At 43.2% G+C, this 17,290-nt stretch overlaps 1 protein-coding gene across 5 annotated transcripts in view; it reads left to right on the top strand.

The window, feature by feature from the left end:
• Window positions 1–17,290, top strand: part of sulf1 (sulfatase 1) — a 68,928-nt gene that overhangs the window by 32,152 nt on the left and 19,486 nt on the right. For 3 of the 5 annotated variants that reach the window (XM_038727584.1, XM_038727592.1, XM_038727588.1), the window contains exons 1-4: window positions 312–654; window positions 14,419–14,704; window positions 15,133–15,372; window positions 16,033–16,184. In XM_038727584.1, coding sequence (XP_038583512.1) covers window positions 14,530–14,704; window positions 15,133–15,372; window positions 16,033–16,184 — 567 coding nt within the window. In that variant the 5' untranslated portion in view covers window positions 312–654; window positions 14,419–14,529. Of the gene's footprint in view, window positions 1–302; window positions 655–14,418; window positions 14,705–15,132; window positions 15,373–16,032; window positions 16,185–17,290 lie in introns of those variants that run through there. The other 2 variants (XM_038727566.1, XM_038727575.1) reach the window with 2 other exon arrangements.

The raw sequence follows: 17,290 nt of genomic DNA, 5'->3' as shown, positions 1-17,290 counted from the left end.
CACAGAGCCAATACTGAATTTTATTGCTTTTTGGTTTGATTCTTTAGACCACATACTCTGTGGCTGCAGGGAGAGCTCTCTTGTGAAAGAGGGTAAAGCAGTTTAAACTTAAACGTGCTCCCTTGTCTCTCTTCCTCTACTCTTGCTCTCTCTCTCTCCCTCTCTTCCCTCCCATTCCTTCTCTTTCCACTCCTCTCACTCTCCCTGTCCCTTCCTCCTACTCTGCCTCTCAGGTTACGATGACTGGGGGGTTTCTTGCTTCCATCTCGGAGAGTGTGTATGTGACTGCATGTGTGTGTGTCTCCCCTCAGCGCTGAGCTGTGTCCTTGTCCCTGCCTCCTGGCAGCAAGGAGCCACCCAGCAGCCGGTCTGTGATTGGGCAGGGGAGTGGGGTTCTTGACACAGCGCGGTGCTGACTGCTCCGGGACGTGTTTCAACAGATGGTCGAGGTTAGAGAGTGTCATCACATCGGAGAGAGGATTAGAGGAGAGTGGTTGTCTTCCAGGAGCTGTGTGGTCCCCCCTAGTCTTCAACCTAAAATCCCAGCACCAAGACACGAACGCCTCTATGAGTGAAGGGAGACCCGGTGAAGAAACGAGAGAAGAAAACACAGAGGGGAATCCTAGCCGTGCCTCTCACCCTCCTGCCTTTCAGGTACTTAACAACTTTCTCACTGTCTGTTTTAGTGTATTTTCTGCTATTTTCCTTCCTTTCACAACTGCTTTTGCAGTGTCTGTGCCTGTTAGTTTGTTCAGTTGGTGGTAAATGTCTGATGCAGCATACAGCCAGGAGTGGGAGTCTACAAGTGCAGTAAATCTGTGTTGCCTGTACAGCAGCTCTGTGTGTGCTGAACTTCATAGTTTTCCCCCTGAATGACAGGAATTCCCTCTGTCGCAAATTCCTCCGTCTCAAGGGATTAGAAGGCAGCACATTCCATTAATGTCATTTTTCCCCCCTATCCATAAGCACCCATCTGTTAATGTCTAGTTTTCTGAATGGCAGATATTTTATAGTGAAATTAAGCGATTGGATTTTAAAAAGCTTGCTGTCACTTAAAAAGTATGCTGCATAATGAACTGTATGAGTGGGGGCATCCTTTCAGGTATAATAGGTACAAGGGTTAAAACACTCAGTTTGTATTTTATTCTGTTTGGATATCCTGAATGTATCATTTTTTTATTATCTTAAAACTTTACTAAAGATGAATTATGTTCTATTAACGGTTCAGTTCTTATAATAGGAAATGAAAGCAGAATTTTTCTACAATCCCAAAACTCAGTGTGGCATTTAACATTCCCTCCCTTCAGCCCAGATAAGTTTTTTCATAAATCTTATTCAGAGTGCACCTCTGGCAGATCGTGTCAGTATACGCTAAATGGATGAGCTGTTGAAGAGCGCTTTCCGGACAAACTGTCAGAGCTAAGCTGAGAGGCAGAGACTCAGAGAATGTACACCTCACTTCAGCTATTTAACTCAAGTCAAGTGAGAAGGAAAACTTGCCAGTGGAGTGGGAATATGATGTATAGTATTTATACCTAGCTCCAGGGTGTGTGTGTGGGGGGGTGTTTGCGAATGGAGATTGTGCAGCTGTGAAAGGCTGTGTGAACAGCAGCCGGGCGGAGAGGAGGTTGTAAGGGTGAAAGCTGCTGTTGTGTGAATTTGTGTTTACCTTGGTAAACCAGCCGTAGCTACACTTCCTGCTTGTTACTTGAAGTATTTAACACAACCACCAATAGGTTGTGATGACCACTGCTTTAAGGTCAGTGGAGACATTTGTACAAAATTTCACATACTCACAGATGAGGGGAACAGTTGAAAGATTATTGAGAGACTGGGAAGGAAGGTTGATCAATCTTTTTGTATTAGACACTGGTGCAGTTTCATAAGAGGTAAGATGTTTGACTTATGGATTTATTTTTCTTTAATAACCAGAGAGAGGCATAAAATGGACATATAACATAGCATCTGAATGATTTTAAAGTTAATTCATTTTATGTACCAAGTGAGTGACTCGGGACTTTCTTCTTAATGTGAATTGGATCAATGTGCTCACCTACTGTACCAGTCCAAAAAAACTAAATAAGAGATCCTTCTGAGCTAGTTTTCGTAACTGGCAAAATTATGCTGCGGTCCTTTTCAAAGCCGATTGCTTGCACCAGTCACAATTAGCAAACTGGCTTACATTTCAAAACACTGGCAGTACCAATTTGAGTTACTGAATGAAAAATATGAAGAAACCCAACTTGAAACTTTCATTATTGACAAGACTGATCCATAAATCTTCCCTTCACTTCAGTTTCACCCGGCAGCCTTTAGATTCAATTTCTGATTACCCTACCCAGCGTAGCAAAGCAGCTATGGGGAGTTTCAAAGCGCAGCGCTGGCTGCCAGCTCAGAAGAGAGAAGAGAAGGGAGATCCTTTAAACAGTTTAGCTTCACTGTGCTACAAACAAGAGCACGAGCAGCTGCTGCAAATAATTAGGTTCTGAAGGGGGGGGTTGACGCTTGCCAAGACAAACGTTGTTCCAGTAGTAGCTTTGCCATCGCTTGAGTCTAGAGTGTGTGTGTGTGTGTGTGTGTGTGTGTGTGTGTGTGTGCACGCACACACGTTCGGGAAAGCACTAAGTTAAGTAAATCGTTCTTCTGATGAGTAGGGTGAGTGACCGAGTGTTAGGGAAGAGGTAATATCTGTGCTTTTCATTATTTGTTCAAATAGAACCAAAAGTGTGTGTGTGTGTGTGTGTGTGTGTGTAAAGTGTGCGTGCGTCCTTTAAATGCCAGCCACAGTGAATCAGAGACTTCCCAGATGGCTTGCATGGCTTCATACACGCCGACTGATGAACAAGGTCAAGGGCATTCACAGCTAGACTAATTATTGTAAGAAATAAAAGGGGTATTAAATATATGCATTGGTTCTAATATGCGCTGTACTTCTCGAAAGGATTCATAAGTAATTTCATTAAATTCTAGTATGTGTGAGCAGTGGATGCAAGTATTTTACCTTTTCCATTCTTTCTTTCTCTAACTCCATATAAAAAAGCTCTGCCTTCTCTTTTCTCCAAATCAGCACCATCATTTTACTCTCAGCTGAGTCAGACTGTTATCATGCTGCATTTCATCTTGACCCTACAGTGACATAAGTCACATTTATGAATTCTATTGTTATAGGGTTGGTGGCAGTGAAATTGAAAGCCTCGCAGAGGACTTTCCATTGTCCTGTAAAAATAGGGATCTACTCTGGGTCAACACAAAAGTTGAGTTGAGATGGTGTCGAAATGGAGAGAAACTGGACCTGGAACTGGAGGAATCATGCATTATCCAAACTGCCATGAAATGTTTTGATCAAATTGCACCAAAATCATTTAAACTGGCTGATGACTTAATAAATTCTCGTGCTGAATTATTCAGTATCTTTGCTCTGGAAGTGTAATGGAATGTCGGCTCCTCACATTTTTTTCTGGAAAACACAGAAAGAGATGCTGTATAACTATAGTTTGTGTGTGTTCTCTTGTGTGCGAGCATGTTAAGAAAAGATTTCCTAAACCACCCTCTCCTCCGGCACTTGTTTATCTCTTCAGCTTAATGATAGTGCTCCTCTTACTAGCCTGATTGCATAGTAGCGCCGGAGTAGATTGCACAGTCCTATCACTGCAAATGACCAGTATTTGAACAGTGAGCATTTGGCATGCTTTTATTTATGTGGGATCTAGAAAGGCTATCTTTAGATGAGTCAGCCACTTTCTCAGATCCTTTATTGTCCTCAGTGATGAAACATTTCCATGGAGTTTTCAATGCACTTACATGCAGCCCTTAAAATGACTTTTGAGGACACATCTCCAGGGAAGTATGCATATCTGGGTGCACACAGACACACTGTGTAAATCTATTTTGGGGTATTGGGTAGCTCACAATAGCACCCCCAAGTGTTTGTTCAGCCTCTCATCTGAGCGGTAAAGGGCAGGGCATGCAAACATTTCATTCTGTCATCCTTGGTAGGAATTCCTGATCCTCCAACCTTTTGATTTAGTACTTTCACACATTAAACAGGGCGGCAAATCAGATGTATTTGATGTTTTTTATTTTTTCTGCGTCTGGCATTGTTCAACTTGTCATTCTCTTGAGCCTCTGCCCTGATGACTAGTTGGAAAGAGAAGATAATGTTTTTTGAAGAAAAAGGGTTTCACTAGATGGCTCAGCTATGCAGCAGCCAGGAATGACCACTGACAAGGTCCTTGTTATTTTGGCCTGAGAATGAATAGAGAGAGAAAAGATGCGGGATCGCTGATGGGCTTTATTCATTAATGTGCACTTTTAACCACAGAGTGAGAGCGAGAGGGTTTTCATGCTTTTTCTGTGATGTCTGCAGCAGCTTTTGTTCAAATGTCACTGCACATAGATGCAGCACGGGCTTAACGGGGAGAAAGAGAAAGCAGGGTCAAGAGAGACACAGAGGGGGAAGTGGAAGAGGCCAAGATAACAGAAAGGGAGGTGTGAATAAATGTGATAAAGAGGGGAAGAAAGTAGTTGTCTGAAGTGGACAAAAAGAGCCGATGATCTTGTGGTCAGAGGCTGGATCTTGCACACAAGATCTTGGTTGTCACCCACACGTGTGCGCATTTGAAACACATGGACACAAACATAATCTTCTTGTGACATAGGCATGTACAAAAGGGAAACCTAGAAAAACACGTGTACACACACTCTCTCTCACACACACACACACACACACACACACACACACACACACACACACACTATCCACAAGCGTGCCCCCCCCTCCGCCCTGCACCCCCCAGAGGGCTTCACTGTCCCTGCTTTGTCATCTCTCTTGTCCAATAATCCCCTCCCCAGGGAGAAGCAATCTGTTTTAGATTTGAAAGAGAAAGGGCCCTGCCTGTATCACGTACAATTAAGCTGCCGTCAGAAAGCGTCGGCGTAAGTTTGGAGGGAGAAGTGCTGCCACTGGGGGGTTGTCCCTTTCATCCACCGCTTTCCAGAATGGAGATAATGGGGTAGGAGGGTTAGAGGGATGGGGCAGAAGGAATGAATGCATTTCCTCACCCCTCCATCCCGCTCCACAGCTCAACTAATAGAAGCCAGCATGCGTTTGTTTCAGCTCTTCTGCTCCCTTTCTTCCCTTCTCCCCCTGGAGCGGGCAAACACATTCAGCCTCTGCCAGCACTCCCCTCCTCTGCCCGTGTGCGTCTGTATGTGTGCGTGCATGCACAAATACTTATATGTGTGGACTTGGCCATGTGCTGCCGATAGCCTCTGGTCCTGTTTGCCCTTACTTGAACAGCTTGACTTTGTCATGTGGATGCAGAGTGGCTGGATATTTGAACAGTTGTAGTAATAAAGGTTGAGCAACTTTGTTTATACTGACAAGGTCCAGCGTTGCATGACACACATTATCTTCGCTCCGCTTTTCTTGAATTGCCTGCGGCAAGTTCAGCTGAGTTTAGCTGGTGTCTCTCGAACATGTTGGGATGATGTGTTGACTGCATTCCTTCAACTTTGGCTCAAATGTAAAGGAATGGAGACTTTTGGAGGGGTAAGCTTCCTGTTTTATTTTATTAGCTGATTGGTCAGTAGATATCGTATTTTAGATATTTTACAGAGCTGGAATTTTTTACCAGACGGGATAAAGTTAACTAAATTACAAATGAAATAAATTACTGCAGCTTTGCGACGCCACACACTGAGCCAGAGGCAATGGAAAGGAGAGCTCCCCTGTGTACAAATTACAGGTTACGTGTCTGTGTTCAAGTCTGACTAATTCTTACTCTGGCTGTTTCAGTGAATGACTAGCGCCTACTGACTAACACACGCAGAGGATATGATATCCAAACACACACGCACATATCTGCCCACAGGCGTGGGCAGAGGGGAGTGCTGAACGGGCACAGGTGCAATCGGATGAATGCGTTTTTATGAGTGGTATCATGTTAGTGTGTCACAGCCATGGAGAAGTTTGTTTATGACGTCCAGGGTCATGCAGGCTGGTTCTCATGGTCTATGTTGTCTACGGTTCCCAGAGAATATGCCTACACATGTTCCACATTTTAGGGGTGTTTAGTTTCATGCGCCGGCAGCAGCAGCACTACACTTGCTGACTACGGCTTGCTGACTGAGCTGCTGCCGCCTCACCTTGAGGAATTTACCTTTTTTTTTTTTTTTCCTGCCCTCTTTTGATGTTTTGACACTCAGACTTGATTTTGTTTGTACTTGCATAATTAGAGGGACTTTTATTAAATGGTAAATCGTCATTCATATTTCATTCACTTACATCAGCTAGCTCTGCGGGGCAGTAGATAGCGCTGTTTCTGTAAAATTAAGCAAAGTTCAGGTCCCTTGACTTGTGCCCAACGACCCAATGACTTTGTAGGAAGAATGTCATCCTGACAGTATTATTAATAGTATAAGTCTAAATTCATTTGATCTATTTTTAACTTGTAGCTAACTTAGCTTTATCAGCTCAGTCTAAACATTTATTGGTAACAGTGAATTTATAACAGTGTATAATTTGTATATTGGTTGAGTTTGAAAGCTATTGATCATCATAACAGACAAAAAAGCTGCTAAACTTGCTTTTTTCTTGAATTTGTTTATTCCAGGTGCACACAGATGTCCGACTGTCTCTCCGTTTGGAATTATGTCATAAATGGGATGTTTCAAGGCTTACTTTCCCCAGAAGCACAGTGCTTGTTCAGTTTAAACCCAGGATGTTCTGTTTACCTATTTGTTTTCCTTTTTTTTTTTTGCCGCTAAACACAGCTCTGTCTGTATTGACATTCGCATAAGTCTGTATTGTGAGTTAACAGAATTCTGTTTTAATTCTAAGCACAGACAAACACAGAGATGGGAAAAAGTAAAGCTCAATTTGTGTCAAACATGTACTACTTAAATCAAGTCAAAACATTATTCAGGAGATTGGTGTATCAGTCACTCAGCATGGATCATATGGATCTTTATTTTGTCAATTAGTATTCAGTGCATATAGAAAGAAAAGCTCTAACTTTAGACTTCCTAATGATATGTTATTAGTTGAGTTAGAAGTTCAGTTACTCACATTTAACAACACAGGTTTTCCCCAAGTCAATTACCTCAATATACAAGTCAGTCTGTCAGTAGTCGGTGAACATTACATGGCTACTGAACTTGGTAAAGTGCCGATCTTTAAAAATTCCTCAGACTACGCTCTCACTCTCACACTCTTCTCTTTCTCTCAGTCTCTCACTCTTTCTCTGTGCCACCATGCTGCTGATTTCATGGAAAAGAAGTCAATCTTTTTATTCTTGACAATTACCTCAGTGGAAACCCATTGAAGCAATTTGCCATAGCTCTTTTGTGGTAAATGGAATAATTTATCTGGGGTATATTTGACGAGTCAAAGAGAGAAGAAAGCCACCCGGGAGTGAGCAACACGTCGTGTTCCCTCTCGCTCCGACTTTCTCTGGAGCTCTCACAGCCTGATAGAGTGTTTCTGATGGGAGTGTGGGTTGTGACGAGAAAGTGGCTGGAGGAATATAAATGCACTCTATTTTATTCATCTGAGGTCTTCTATCGCTAATGGTTTCCATTCATGGCTTAGAATAGATTTAACAAGAAAGTGCTTGCTTTAGGCTCATATCATATATCTGTGGCTGCTGATCCTCTCATTGTGATTCCGTGTTTTCATATCACACTATAAATCAGACGAGTGGTTTCCCTTACGTTCACGCTCACCCCTACCCCCTACACCATCCCTCTCTTTCTCTAACTCCCCCCCCCCTCCCCCCTTGAATGGTAAATGTGTTTTTCCACCTGTAAAATTGAACCTTACTTGAAAAGCAAGCCTCCTGGAAGAACAGTATATGTCTTAAGAAAAGTACAGATAAATATTAGGGATCATGTATTTTGATGTTCATTTTTATTATGCACAGTTTTTTCATATACAATTAATTATAAATTTGTTCTTCTTACATTATCTAAGAAGAGCACATTTATACAGTACTGATTTTTGAATGGCAGGGGCACAGACTGGTCTCTTGGAATATCTTAAATTTCCATCAGGGCACTGAACATAATGACAGCAGTTGTATTGACTGACCCTAAACCCCGTTTTTTTGTGTTACCAGCATGAGGCCTTTGCTTAGATATAGAGACCTCAAAAAAGGGCGTCTATAGGATATGAACACTTAAATATACACCACCTTCAGGACAAGAACACGCATGCGCACACACATGCACAAATAAACACAGGCAGCTTTCCCCATTTCTGAAGTGACCTTGTGTGTTTTTTAATCATTTCCCTCTTAGGGTTCTCAAAACCTCCTCATGATTTCCAACAGACCACCTGGTGGCCCGCAAGCCATTCCCACTTTGAAGTCTTTTGTACCAGGATTCATTTAATTATACATTAAGATGCATCCATAATATTGATGGGGTGGCCTGGCAGCCTTGGCACTACAAAGGGGTCTCTTACCAGGTCTGAGAGAAACATAAGGGGTTTAACTAATGGCCGTGAGTGCACTCGCTCCAGGTTCACATTTCACTGAATTGAGGCCATTCTTCTTCATTAAAGTGGCCTGCGTTGTACCCCAAACACACCGCATACCAGTGGAGGGGAATGATTTCTAGCTATAAAATCTGAAGTTTTATATTTGTAATGTGGACGAAAACGAAGATCCTGCATGCGCCTGTCAATGTTAAGAGTTGTGTAGCCATAAACATGTTGGAACAAAGAGCCAGTGAGCTCTCCTCGCTGCCTTGCGCTTCGTTTTCTCACTGGAATTTTGTCATAGATCCTACACCAATTTGGGCATTTTGGTCAAACAAATCAGTAGAGGTAGGAGTCCGAAAACACCAAGGTCTGAGCATTTTCCGAGTGCATACCCACAGCCAAGTGAGTGCACTGGGACAGAGCTCTCCTTCAGTCGGTTCAGTGTGGCTGACGGGCGGGTCTCGGTTGGTACAATGTGCTTCCCTTGGCCTGCCGGGCACAGCGGGCCCAGACACAGGCCCTCCTCAGTGTAAAAGGCCCTTGTCGGTCCTCATGGCAACAGACCAGCTGAAATCCCTCAGATTACAGAACTATTTGGACAAACCTTAATCTAAGGTCTCGCCATAATCATTTTTTTTCTCTTCTGAAATGGAGAGGGAGCAATCAGCGTGCACTGAAAAATGTCTCATGTATTTTGGTTTGTCTCTTAGTTTGCAATCATGTACTGTATCTCTACTGTCTGTAATGTGTATTTTCTCTCATGGAAGACGTTTGAGTGGAGTACCTGCACAAAGTTGTGATTGTATGCAGAAAGGCCTTTGCCGTCATTGCTAGTCAGTGGAGCCTACAGAATTCAAACAGTGCCATCAGACTTTAATTCCCCCCTCTCTGCCATTGTTCTTCTGTGACTTGGCTGCCTTAGAGATGGACTGGGCAAATAGAGAGAGAGCGAGAGAGAGAATGGACAGGAACAAGAGGGGATTTGAGGTGCTTTGAAATGGCCATTGTCCTTAATAGTAAGGCCCTTTTATGAATGACTGATTTACTTTAGTGGGGCATGGCATCTGGTTTGGGTTTGACTTGCATCTTGTTTTGGGAAGGTGAACCCCTTCACCTCCAAACTCTCCATGTTAACTTGGACAAGATTCAAAGTCCGTGGCAGACACGCATTAGAGGATAAATACCCTGCTTTAAGGGATACATGGATTCTGTCAGTGTGTTTTTCACAGACGAATTTCCTTATGCGTCTTCTCGGTGCGTCTGCTGTTTTTTCAGTGACAGCTGATAAATGTATAAACTGCCACTGCTGGCTGAACAGAACCTAAGCCAGATGCAGCCTGTTGCTGCCATTGCTGAAATAAATACGCAGGCCAATCACAAACCAGGCTTTTACAAGACTTTTGTTACCTTCATACCTCTGCGCTGAGCCCCCTCCACTAAAATGTTTTCTTCCCTCAGAGTTTCCCTTCTTAACCCCTGTGTGTGGGAAACCTCAGGTTGCTGAGGTTAGGTTAAACAAGCCACCATCAAAGCCATATTACCACTCGGGTCAGAGGAGGGTCAGGGTGCAGCAGGGTGTATGGTTTGAGGCCCTAACTGGAGGGCACAACTGCCAACCATCCAAAGAGTACTGCCCTGGATGGTTACACCAAGCAGCAACTCTATTATGTTCAGCTTTACTCGGCGCACAAAGCACAGTGGTCTGTGCAGCCATACCAAATCACTGAGCAATGCTGCATGTGCCAAAGGAGAGTAAGTGAAAGAGCTGTTTTCTGCAAGTAAAGTAGGGAAAAAAAACATCACCAGCATGAAAGTAAAGATTAGTAGGGTGTTGAGGTGTGCTAGAAGTCTGTTGTGTTGATGGCCATTAATCTGAAAATTGCACATATTTTATATATCTGGCAGCTGTGTGTCTGAAAACTTCATAGTGGGCTTTTTGTTCCAGTCCTTTGAACCCCAGGGCATTTTACGTTCCTCCCATCCTTCCCCAATATTCCTCCCCCAGCTTAACCATGATGAATACAGTAAAGGCTCATTTAAAGGGTCATTAGTGCTAATCCTCCAAAACAATGAGGAAAGAGAAACCGTGTGCTCCTAGTCCTCTGACTCTATCCAGGAATAAAGACCTCTTGTCTGTTCCACAGATGTGTAGAAGAAGCCTGTTCTACTTATATCACGCTAGATAACATAAATAAATGACTCATTCAAATCGAAGCGTTTATGAAAATGACATTTTTCTCATAAGGGTTTCTCAAGGGGTTCCTGAAATTGGCAACATGCATTTAAACTCGGATTTTAGAGGTAAGAAGCAGTGGCAGCAACAGACCAGAGGTTCAGAAGCCAACTGTATACTAACTTTCAGATTTTAGCATATTTGCTCATATTGTTTCTTGTATTTATTTAGTTTTGAATATATCTAGCATTGTTTAGAGCAGGATGTACTGGGTAAGTTCTCTGCTGCGTGTGTGCCTGAGGGCAAGAACTCTGGATAACACTTTTTTTTTTAAGCGTGTGTACAAAACAAAACACTCAGTAGTGAGTAAGTGACTGTGTTTGAACACACTGATCTAATTCAGTTAATCTGATGCAGTTAATCCTTATAACCACCAATGCTTAAAGCAATATTTAAACTGTCCAACCTGGAGAATCTTAAATCTTAAATGCTCTCCAACTTTCAAATCTGGAGCAGGGGTTTCAGTAAAACTCTATGGATATTCACACCATGTTTTGCCTTCATTCTTATTTCCTCTAGAGCAGTTGCATCTATTTTGAGTGGCTATACTGTGTGTTTTTGTGTATGTGTTTGCATACATACTCCGGGCAGATAGGAATGATCCAGTTCAACACAGCCCAGAGAACACGTTAATGGTATCCTCGTTGCCCTATCTGTAGCCACTGACTTTGACTTAAGACTGCTTCAAAGTTTGTTTTTTTTAATCTGAAATATGCAAAGAAGAAATATCCTTAATTGTAATTTTGATTGTGAGGAAAGTGACTCTGTAGTTTTCCTTCATGTGGACAGGAAACTTGCTGCAATAGGTCTTAATACAGCCAACTGACATCAATCTACCTTTGCTCTACAAACGGCAGCTGCTAATCTCTAGACACTGCTCTTGTCACTTAGCTGGTCATTCTCTTGAGCAGCTTAAAGCTCCATATGTCACATTAACATGGAAAAGTCAGGTTACTAAGGACGCTACATAAATAAATAATTGTGGCGTTCCTTTGATGAGGGGTGACTTTGAGATGGACAGCTGTCAAAGAAATCCTAGAAATCCTTTTGGTCATAATTGAACTTCAGATGACCTCGTGAGGAAAGTGGATCAGGTGAAATCGAGTTAGGGTGAGCGGTAGCCCAAAGGACAAAGGGAGGTCTGCTCTAGTCCGTGGCAGCAGCTGTGGCGTTTTGCCTGCGTAACTTCAGCACACATCCTATTGGTGGTTATGTGTGGCACTTTATTAGCCCTGCCACCTCAGTCAGTTTCAAATAGTGTAGCTATTGATACCACTATAGCTAATCACATCAGCAGCACCACCACGAGGTTTGTATCAGGTTCTACAATGAACCTACTTGTCTGTTTTCTCACCTCTCTAGTTTGCATGAAGCGGCTATTGCTCGGAACCATTGGCATGTAAAATTGAATTTGTGCTGGGTGCTAGCGTTACACTTGTTAGCTGAATGGCTTATGGTTGATTTCGAGTCTTCCACTGCCTGACAGAAATAGCAACTTGAGTTTTGTCTAGATTTGGGCTGCGTCTATTGTTTCTGGGAAGCTTTCCCATTTATGTAGGAGGACTTGGACCCTCACTGCCGGATAATGTGTTTTTGTGGGAGAGAGCATTGTGTGTGAGTGTCTTATGAGTTTCTGCATGTCACCATATGTTTGTACAGCAGTTTGTTTTGTTTGTGTGTGTGTGTGTGTGTGTGTGTGTGTGTGTGTGTGTGTGTGTGTGTGTGTGCGTAATTCACTGTGAGATTCTGTGCACTCTGCCACCCTGCGCTGGAGGGGTGTTTGTGCAAACGGCGCCAGTGTTTGCACAGGGCTGTCACGATGACTGGGCTCGCTGGCTGGGACACTGCTCATCTGAAATGATGACAGACCGGAGTGCTCTTACAGCTCCGTCTGGAGCTATAAGAGCTCTCATCACGGACGGCCACAGGGAAAACAGATAAACGATGCATTGCAAGGAAAAGAATATGAAAACCCATTTGATGTGTCGGTTGGAGGTCATTTGTGTGTTATCTTATGTAGGGCCGTCTTAGCACATCAGTGAGAGCAAGATGTAGAATTTTTCTAGATAATTTGCACAAATAAACATTATGATAAGGTCTGATCTGTGACAATGGTCTTAGTGTATATCATGCTAGGCTTTATCCATCTGGTCATTCTTTCATCATCAAGTAGGCAATATTTGTCTAAGGACTATGGCTACATATCAACGTGGTGCATTGATGACACAAATAATTAGCATGTCAGCATTTAAAAAATGTTAATACACTTACCCAGAGTGCATTCCTTTGTAAGTCAGACACCAAAAATGATCACTTATTTTAGCTTATTGTTTCTACTCTTTGCCAATGGGGACTGGCCCTTTTGTGGAAATGAGGGTAAGGGCGGAGCCACCCAGTGGGGTTTGACCAGGCTCAGGTGTCATAGACCTGCCATTTGTTTTCAGGCCATTAACTCAGAATAGCGAGCAGTATGGTGCCACTCGGCGGGACGGCTGTCCATAAGGCACTTTTTCACAGGCAGTGATGGAGTACTCATTGTTGCAGCGTCATAGTACATCTCACTGTCACAAACCATTCTTCCACACACATTATTGTCACTGAAAGTTACCTGTTAATTTAAATCATCACTGTATTTTTTGTCCATATTACCGGGGCACTCAATCTTATAATAATACGGTGGATTTAGGGATCAACGTTTGGAACTAATTTAAACAAGTCTGATCTCTCTATTGGTGATGGCATAATTATCGACATAATATCTAGGCTCTTCTGAGGCTTAGCTGTAGTATATATTTTACACTGGTCCCTGGCATTGACGCAAGTGAAATGCAGACTTTTTATGACCATTCATGACATTGTGAGCAAGAGGCTGCAAAGTGCTATAATGACTCAGTGGTAATCTGTGATTGGCGACAGTGGCACTGGGGTTAATGTAGCGGAACCTTATCTCCGCCTCCCGTGCCCACTAACCCCCTCCCCCCTAGTGTGGTCCCATCCTCCCAACCGGCTCTCTGTCACGCTTGACTCACCAGGGGGTGACTTTTGAGTGACAGGTGGAAGGCGGACCGCGATTGGCTGGCACAGGAGAGTGGCTGTGGGTGTTCGAGCACAGACAGCCAATGGCGCAGTCTCAGCACAGTTAGCTGAACAACAGCTCTCCAGCAGTGATAGAGAGTTTCCGTGTGTGAGTGTGTGTTGTCTGACACAGAAGGAGAGAGTGAAAAACACAAGAAAAAAGTACTTGGATAATATGAGAAGAGGCCAAACAGAATGAGACTTACGGGATTCTCTGAGGTGAGATCTGTGTTTCTACGTCTTGGCTGCTCTCTTTTGTTGTTTAAACTGGTTTCATTCACTGGTTTCTGTGATTTAGTTGTTTTTTTCTCGTCTTAGGTCAGTAAAGTCTATGTTGAGGGATTTTGTTTTCAGGGGAGAGTATTATTGGGGTTTCAGTCAGGATGCAACACATGTTTGAACTGTTGGCTAAGTTTTCCTTGGCGTCTCTGTTTATGGATAAACTGTTGTGTTTGAGTATGATTTGTAACCAGATGCACACAATTTCTCTGAAGTAAATGTGCTTAAATGTTCCTAGAGGGATTTAATGCAATTCTCTGTTCTACTCCTTTAAAACTGCCCACATCATCCCCCCCAGTTTTCCTTGTTGTAATGTGTCCATGGGTTTTCTCCTTCTGTCTCTTTATAGTTGACCACAGCTGCAAGGGCTGCACGGGTGTGAGTGAGTGGCCTGACTGGACCTTTTCTCCATCCCTTAATCCTGCAATCTATCCATCCCATCTCTTGTCGTCCCGGCAACATGCTGATCCAGTGGCTTGCTTGGTTGGCCCTGCTGTCTCTGGACTGGGCTCCAGGCAGCTGGGCCTTCATCACCACCAGGGCTCAGGGCCTGAGGGGTCGCATCCAGAGAGACCGCAGAAACATCCGGCCCAACATTATCCTCATCATGACTGATGACCAGGATGTTGAGTTGGGTAAGGTTGGCACACTTCCTGGTCTTCTTGGAATTCTACAGCCCAGTTAACTTTTCGTTTGGGTCCTATTTTTTTCCTTACATAAAAAAACCCCACTGTAATTTCTATTTCTTTGTCTTTGTGGGTATTTAGATCAGGATTTATGTTGTCTTTCGCCACACATTAAATATTAAATAGAGGCCATAAGCCAGAGCTGAATGGCCATCTGGCCCATTAACTACTAGAGAATTCAGTAAGAAAAGCTCAAGTGATCTTAATTGATTGAACTGTGTTTATCTGTATGAAAATAAATTAAATATCATTGCATCTTTGTTGAAAAAAAGTTTTGACACAACCTATATTTCATAGTATTAACAATGGATTTAACAAAATTAAGATTTCAGCGACACTACAGCACTCGGTACTGACCTCCATGCCTTGTCCTCCAGGCTCTCTACAGGTGATGAATAAAACCCGGAAGATCATGGAAGATGGAGGCACAAGTTTCACTAATGCCTTTGTCACCACACCCATGTGCTGCCCGTCACGGTCCTCCATGTTGACGGGCAAGTACGTGCACAACCACAACACCTACACCAACAATGAGAACTGCTCGTCCCCTTCCTGGCAAGCTCAGCACGAGCCACGCTCATTCGCTGTCTATCTCAACAACACCGGCTACAGGACAGGTTGGTGAACAAAGAAACGCACTCATAGATATATGGGCACGTCTCTGTATACAATAGTCAGCGTCACAGGCCTGCTGCATGTCCACCAAAGACCTCTAAATGCAGTGCTGGTGCTGTTATCCCGTTGTTTAATATGGAAAAGTGTCATTTTTCAGGTTATGAGGTTACTATCTCACTTTTTGGCCCATATACTGTCAATCACGACCAGCTCAAATGTCATCCTGGCCCCTCTATATTCACTCAATGATTTTTTTTTTTTTTTTTTTTACTGTAAGCTAGACTCCACAGCCCTGCCTGGCTTTGTCTGCTGTGAGAAATGCAAACATGGTGAGCGTGCCAAGTCGCTGTCATGTCTCATCAGACGTTGTCCGTGTGAGTGATGGGCAGGCGTTGGACTGGGCAGCTCAGTGCGGTTCTGTGGGCTGCAGCACGGCCTGCGGTTTTCAAAATGATGCGTTAGTCTGCAATTAGCCTTCTCTGGGACAGGCTGGCTCCAAGCCCAGAGGAAAAAAGAGACAAGCAAAAAAGTTATGCGTCACATACTCACACACACAGATAAAGTCACACAGATGCACAGGATTTAGATTTTCACAGGTACAGGCATAAGCAAACAAAGAAAACGTGCAAATGACAAGAAACCCTCCTTTTTCTCTCATGCAGGCTTCTTCGGCAAGTACCTCAATGAGTACAATGGCAGCTACATCCCACCTGGGTGGCGTGAATGGGTTGGATTGATAAAAAATTCCCGCTTCTATAATTACACTGTCTGTCGGAATGGTTACAAGGAGAAACATGGTGCCGATTATGCCAAGGTATGTGTTCCCATAATTTCTAAAAAGGGACCGTTAACTCAATCACTCATTTGTTTTCCCTTTATGACCTAATCTAAAGACTTCACCTGACAAATTGCAGGTTCTACTCAGACACTGAAGCACTTCACTTATCATGGTGTTGTGATCCAGGCTGACAGGAATTTTCATTTGAGAATTAAAGGGAATGAGCCGACTTGAGGTGGCGTCTCCTCTTTCTGCAGCATCCTTTTATTATGGCACCATACCTCAGCATTTAGACCCTGTAAAATTGAAGCATATTTATGAGAAGCCAACATTGCCTGTGATAAATACAAGCCTGCCCTTGTTTTTGTCTCTCTTTCTGTCTGCCTTTTTAGTCTTCTTTTTGTCTCACTAAGACATTTTTCAGAATGATTTTGTGCTATAATACCACAATAAAAAAAACGAAGAAATTTCACTTGACCACTGGCAGACTCTAGATATGAACACTGTTACACTGTCTTTTTGTGGCTCTGGATTGCATCGTTCATCAATCTTCCCCAAATGTTTTTGTAAGAGCTGTCAGTTTGTTTTCGCAGCCCTATGCCAATATCTTCCCAGGTAGCGTAGGCCTGGGTACCCGAGGAATCCATGAGGAGGGTTTATAGTTTGGATACATGTCCAGTTTCAAAATCCCTGCCCAAAAGATGGGCAAACAAATGTTTGGACTGCTACTTCTCTGCCAACTTGGACTGAGGTGTAAAGTTACCCACAAGCTGAGGCCAAGGTGTTTACATGACATGGGCTTGGTCAGCAGATTGTGGTTTAAAACCAAATGGACACACTATTTGCTATTTACTGCCAAAACCCATTAACCTGCTACCTCTGGGACAAACACAAGTCCTCTTTTTAGATTCACACAGGGTGAGAAGGTCATGGTACATAGAGCGCAGCTGGCACACAGAGTCATTGTGATTAGATGAGGCACTTGCCCAGTGATTTCATTCATTTTGGTCCCATTTGATTTTCCATCTGTAGGAGGATGAGTTCATTGAGGTTGAGGCCTTTTGTGAAAGACCTTTTGTGTGAGGTTTTAGTTTGAGAATATGATTCATACACTTTCTTCAAATTCCATGACAGAAGACAAT

This window comes from Micropterus salmoides, unplaced genomic scaffold (assembly GCF_014851395.1).
Source record: "Micropterus salmoides isolate LMB-PRFRI ecotype aquatic unplaced genomic scaffold, ASM1485139v1 Ms_hic_scaffold_1, whole genome shotgun sequence".
In the NCBI taxonomy this organism is placed as follows: Eukaryota; Metazoa; Chordata; class Actinopteri; order Centrarchiformes; family Centrarchidae; genus Micropterus; species Micropterus salmoides.
This window is presented reverse-complemented; position numbering and strand designations above follow the sequence as displayed.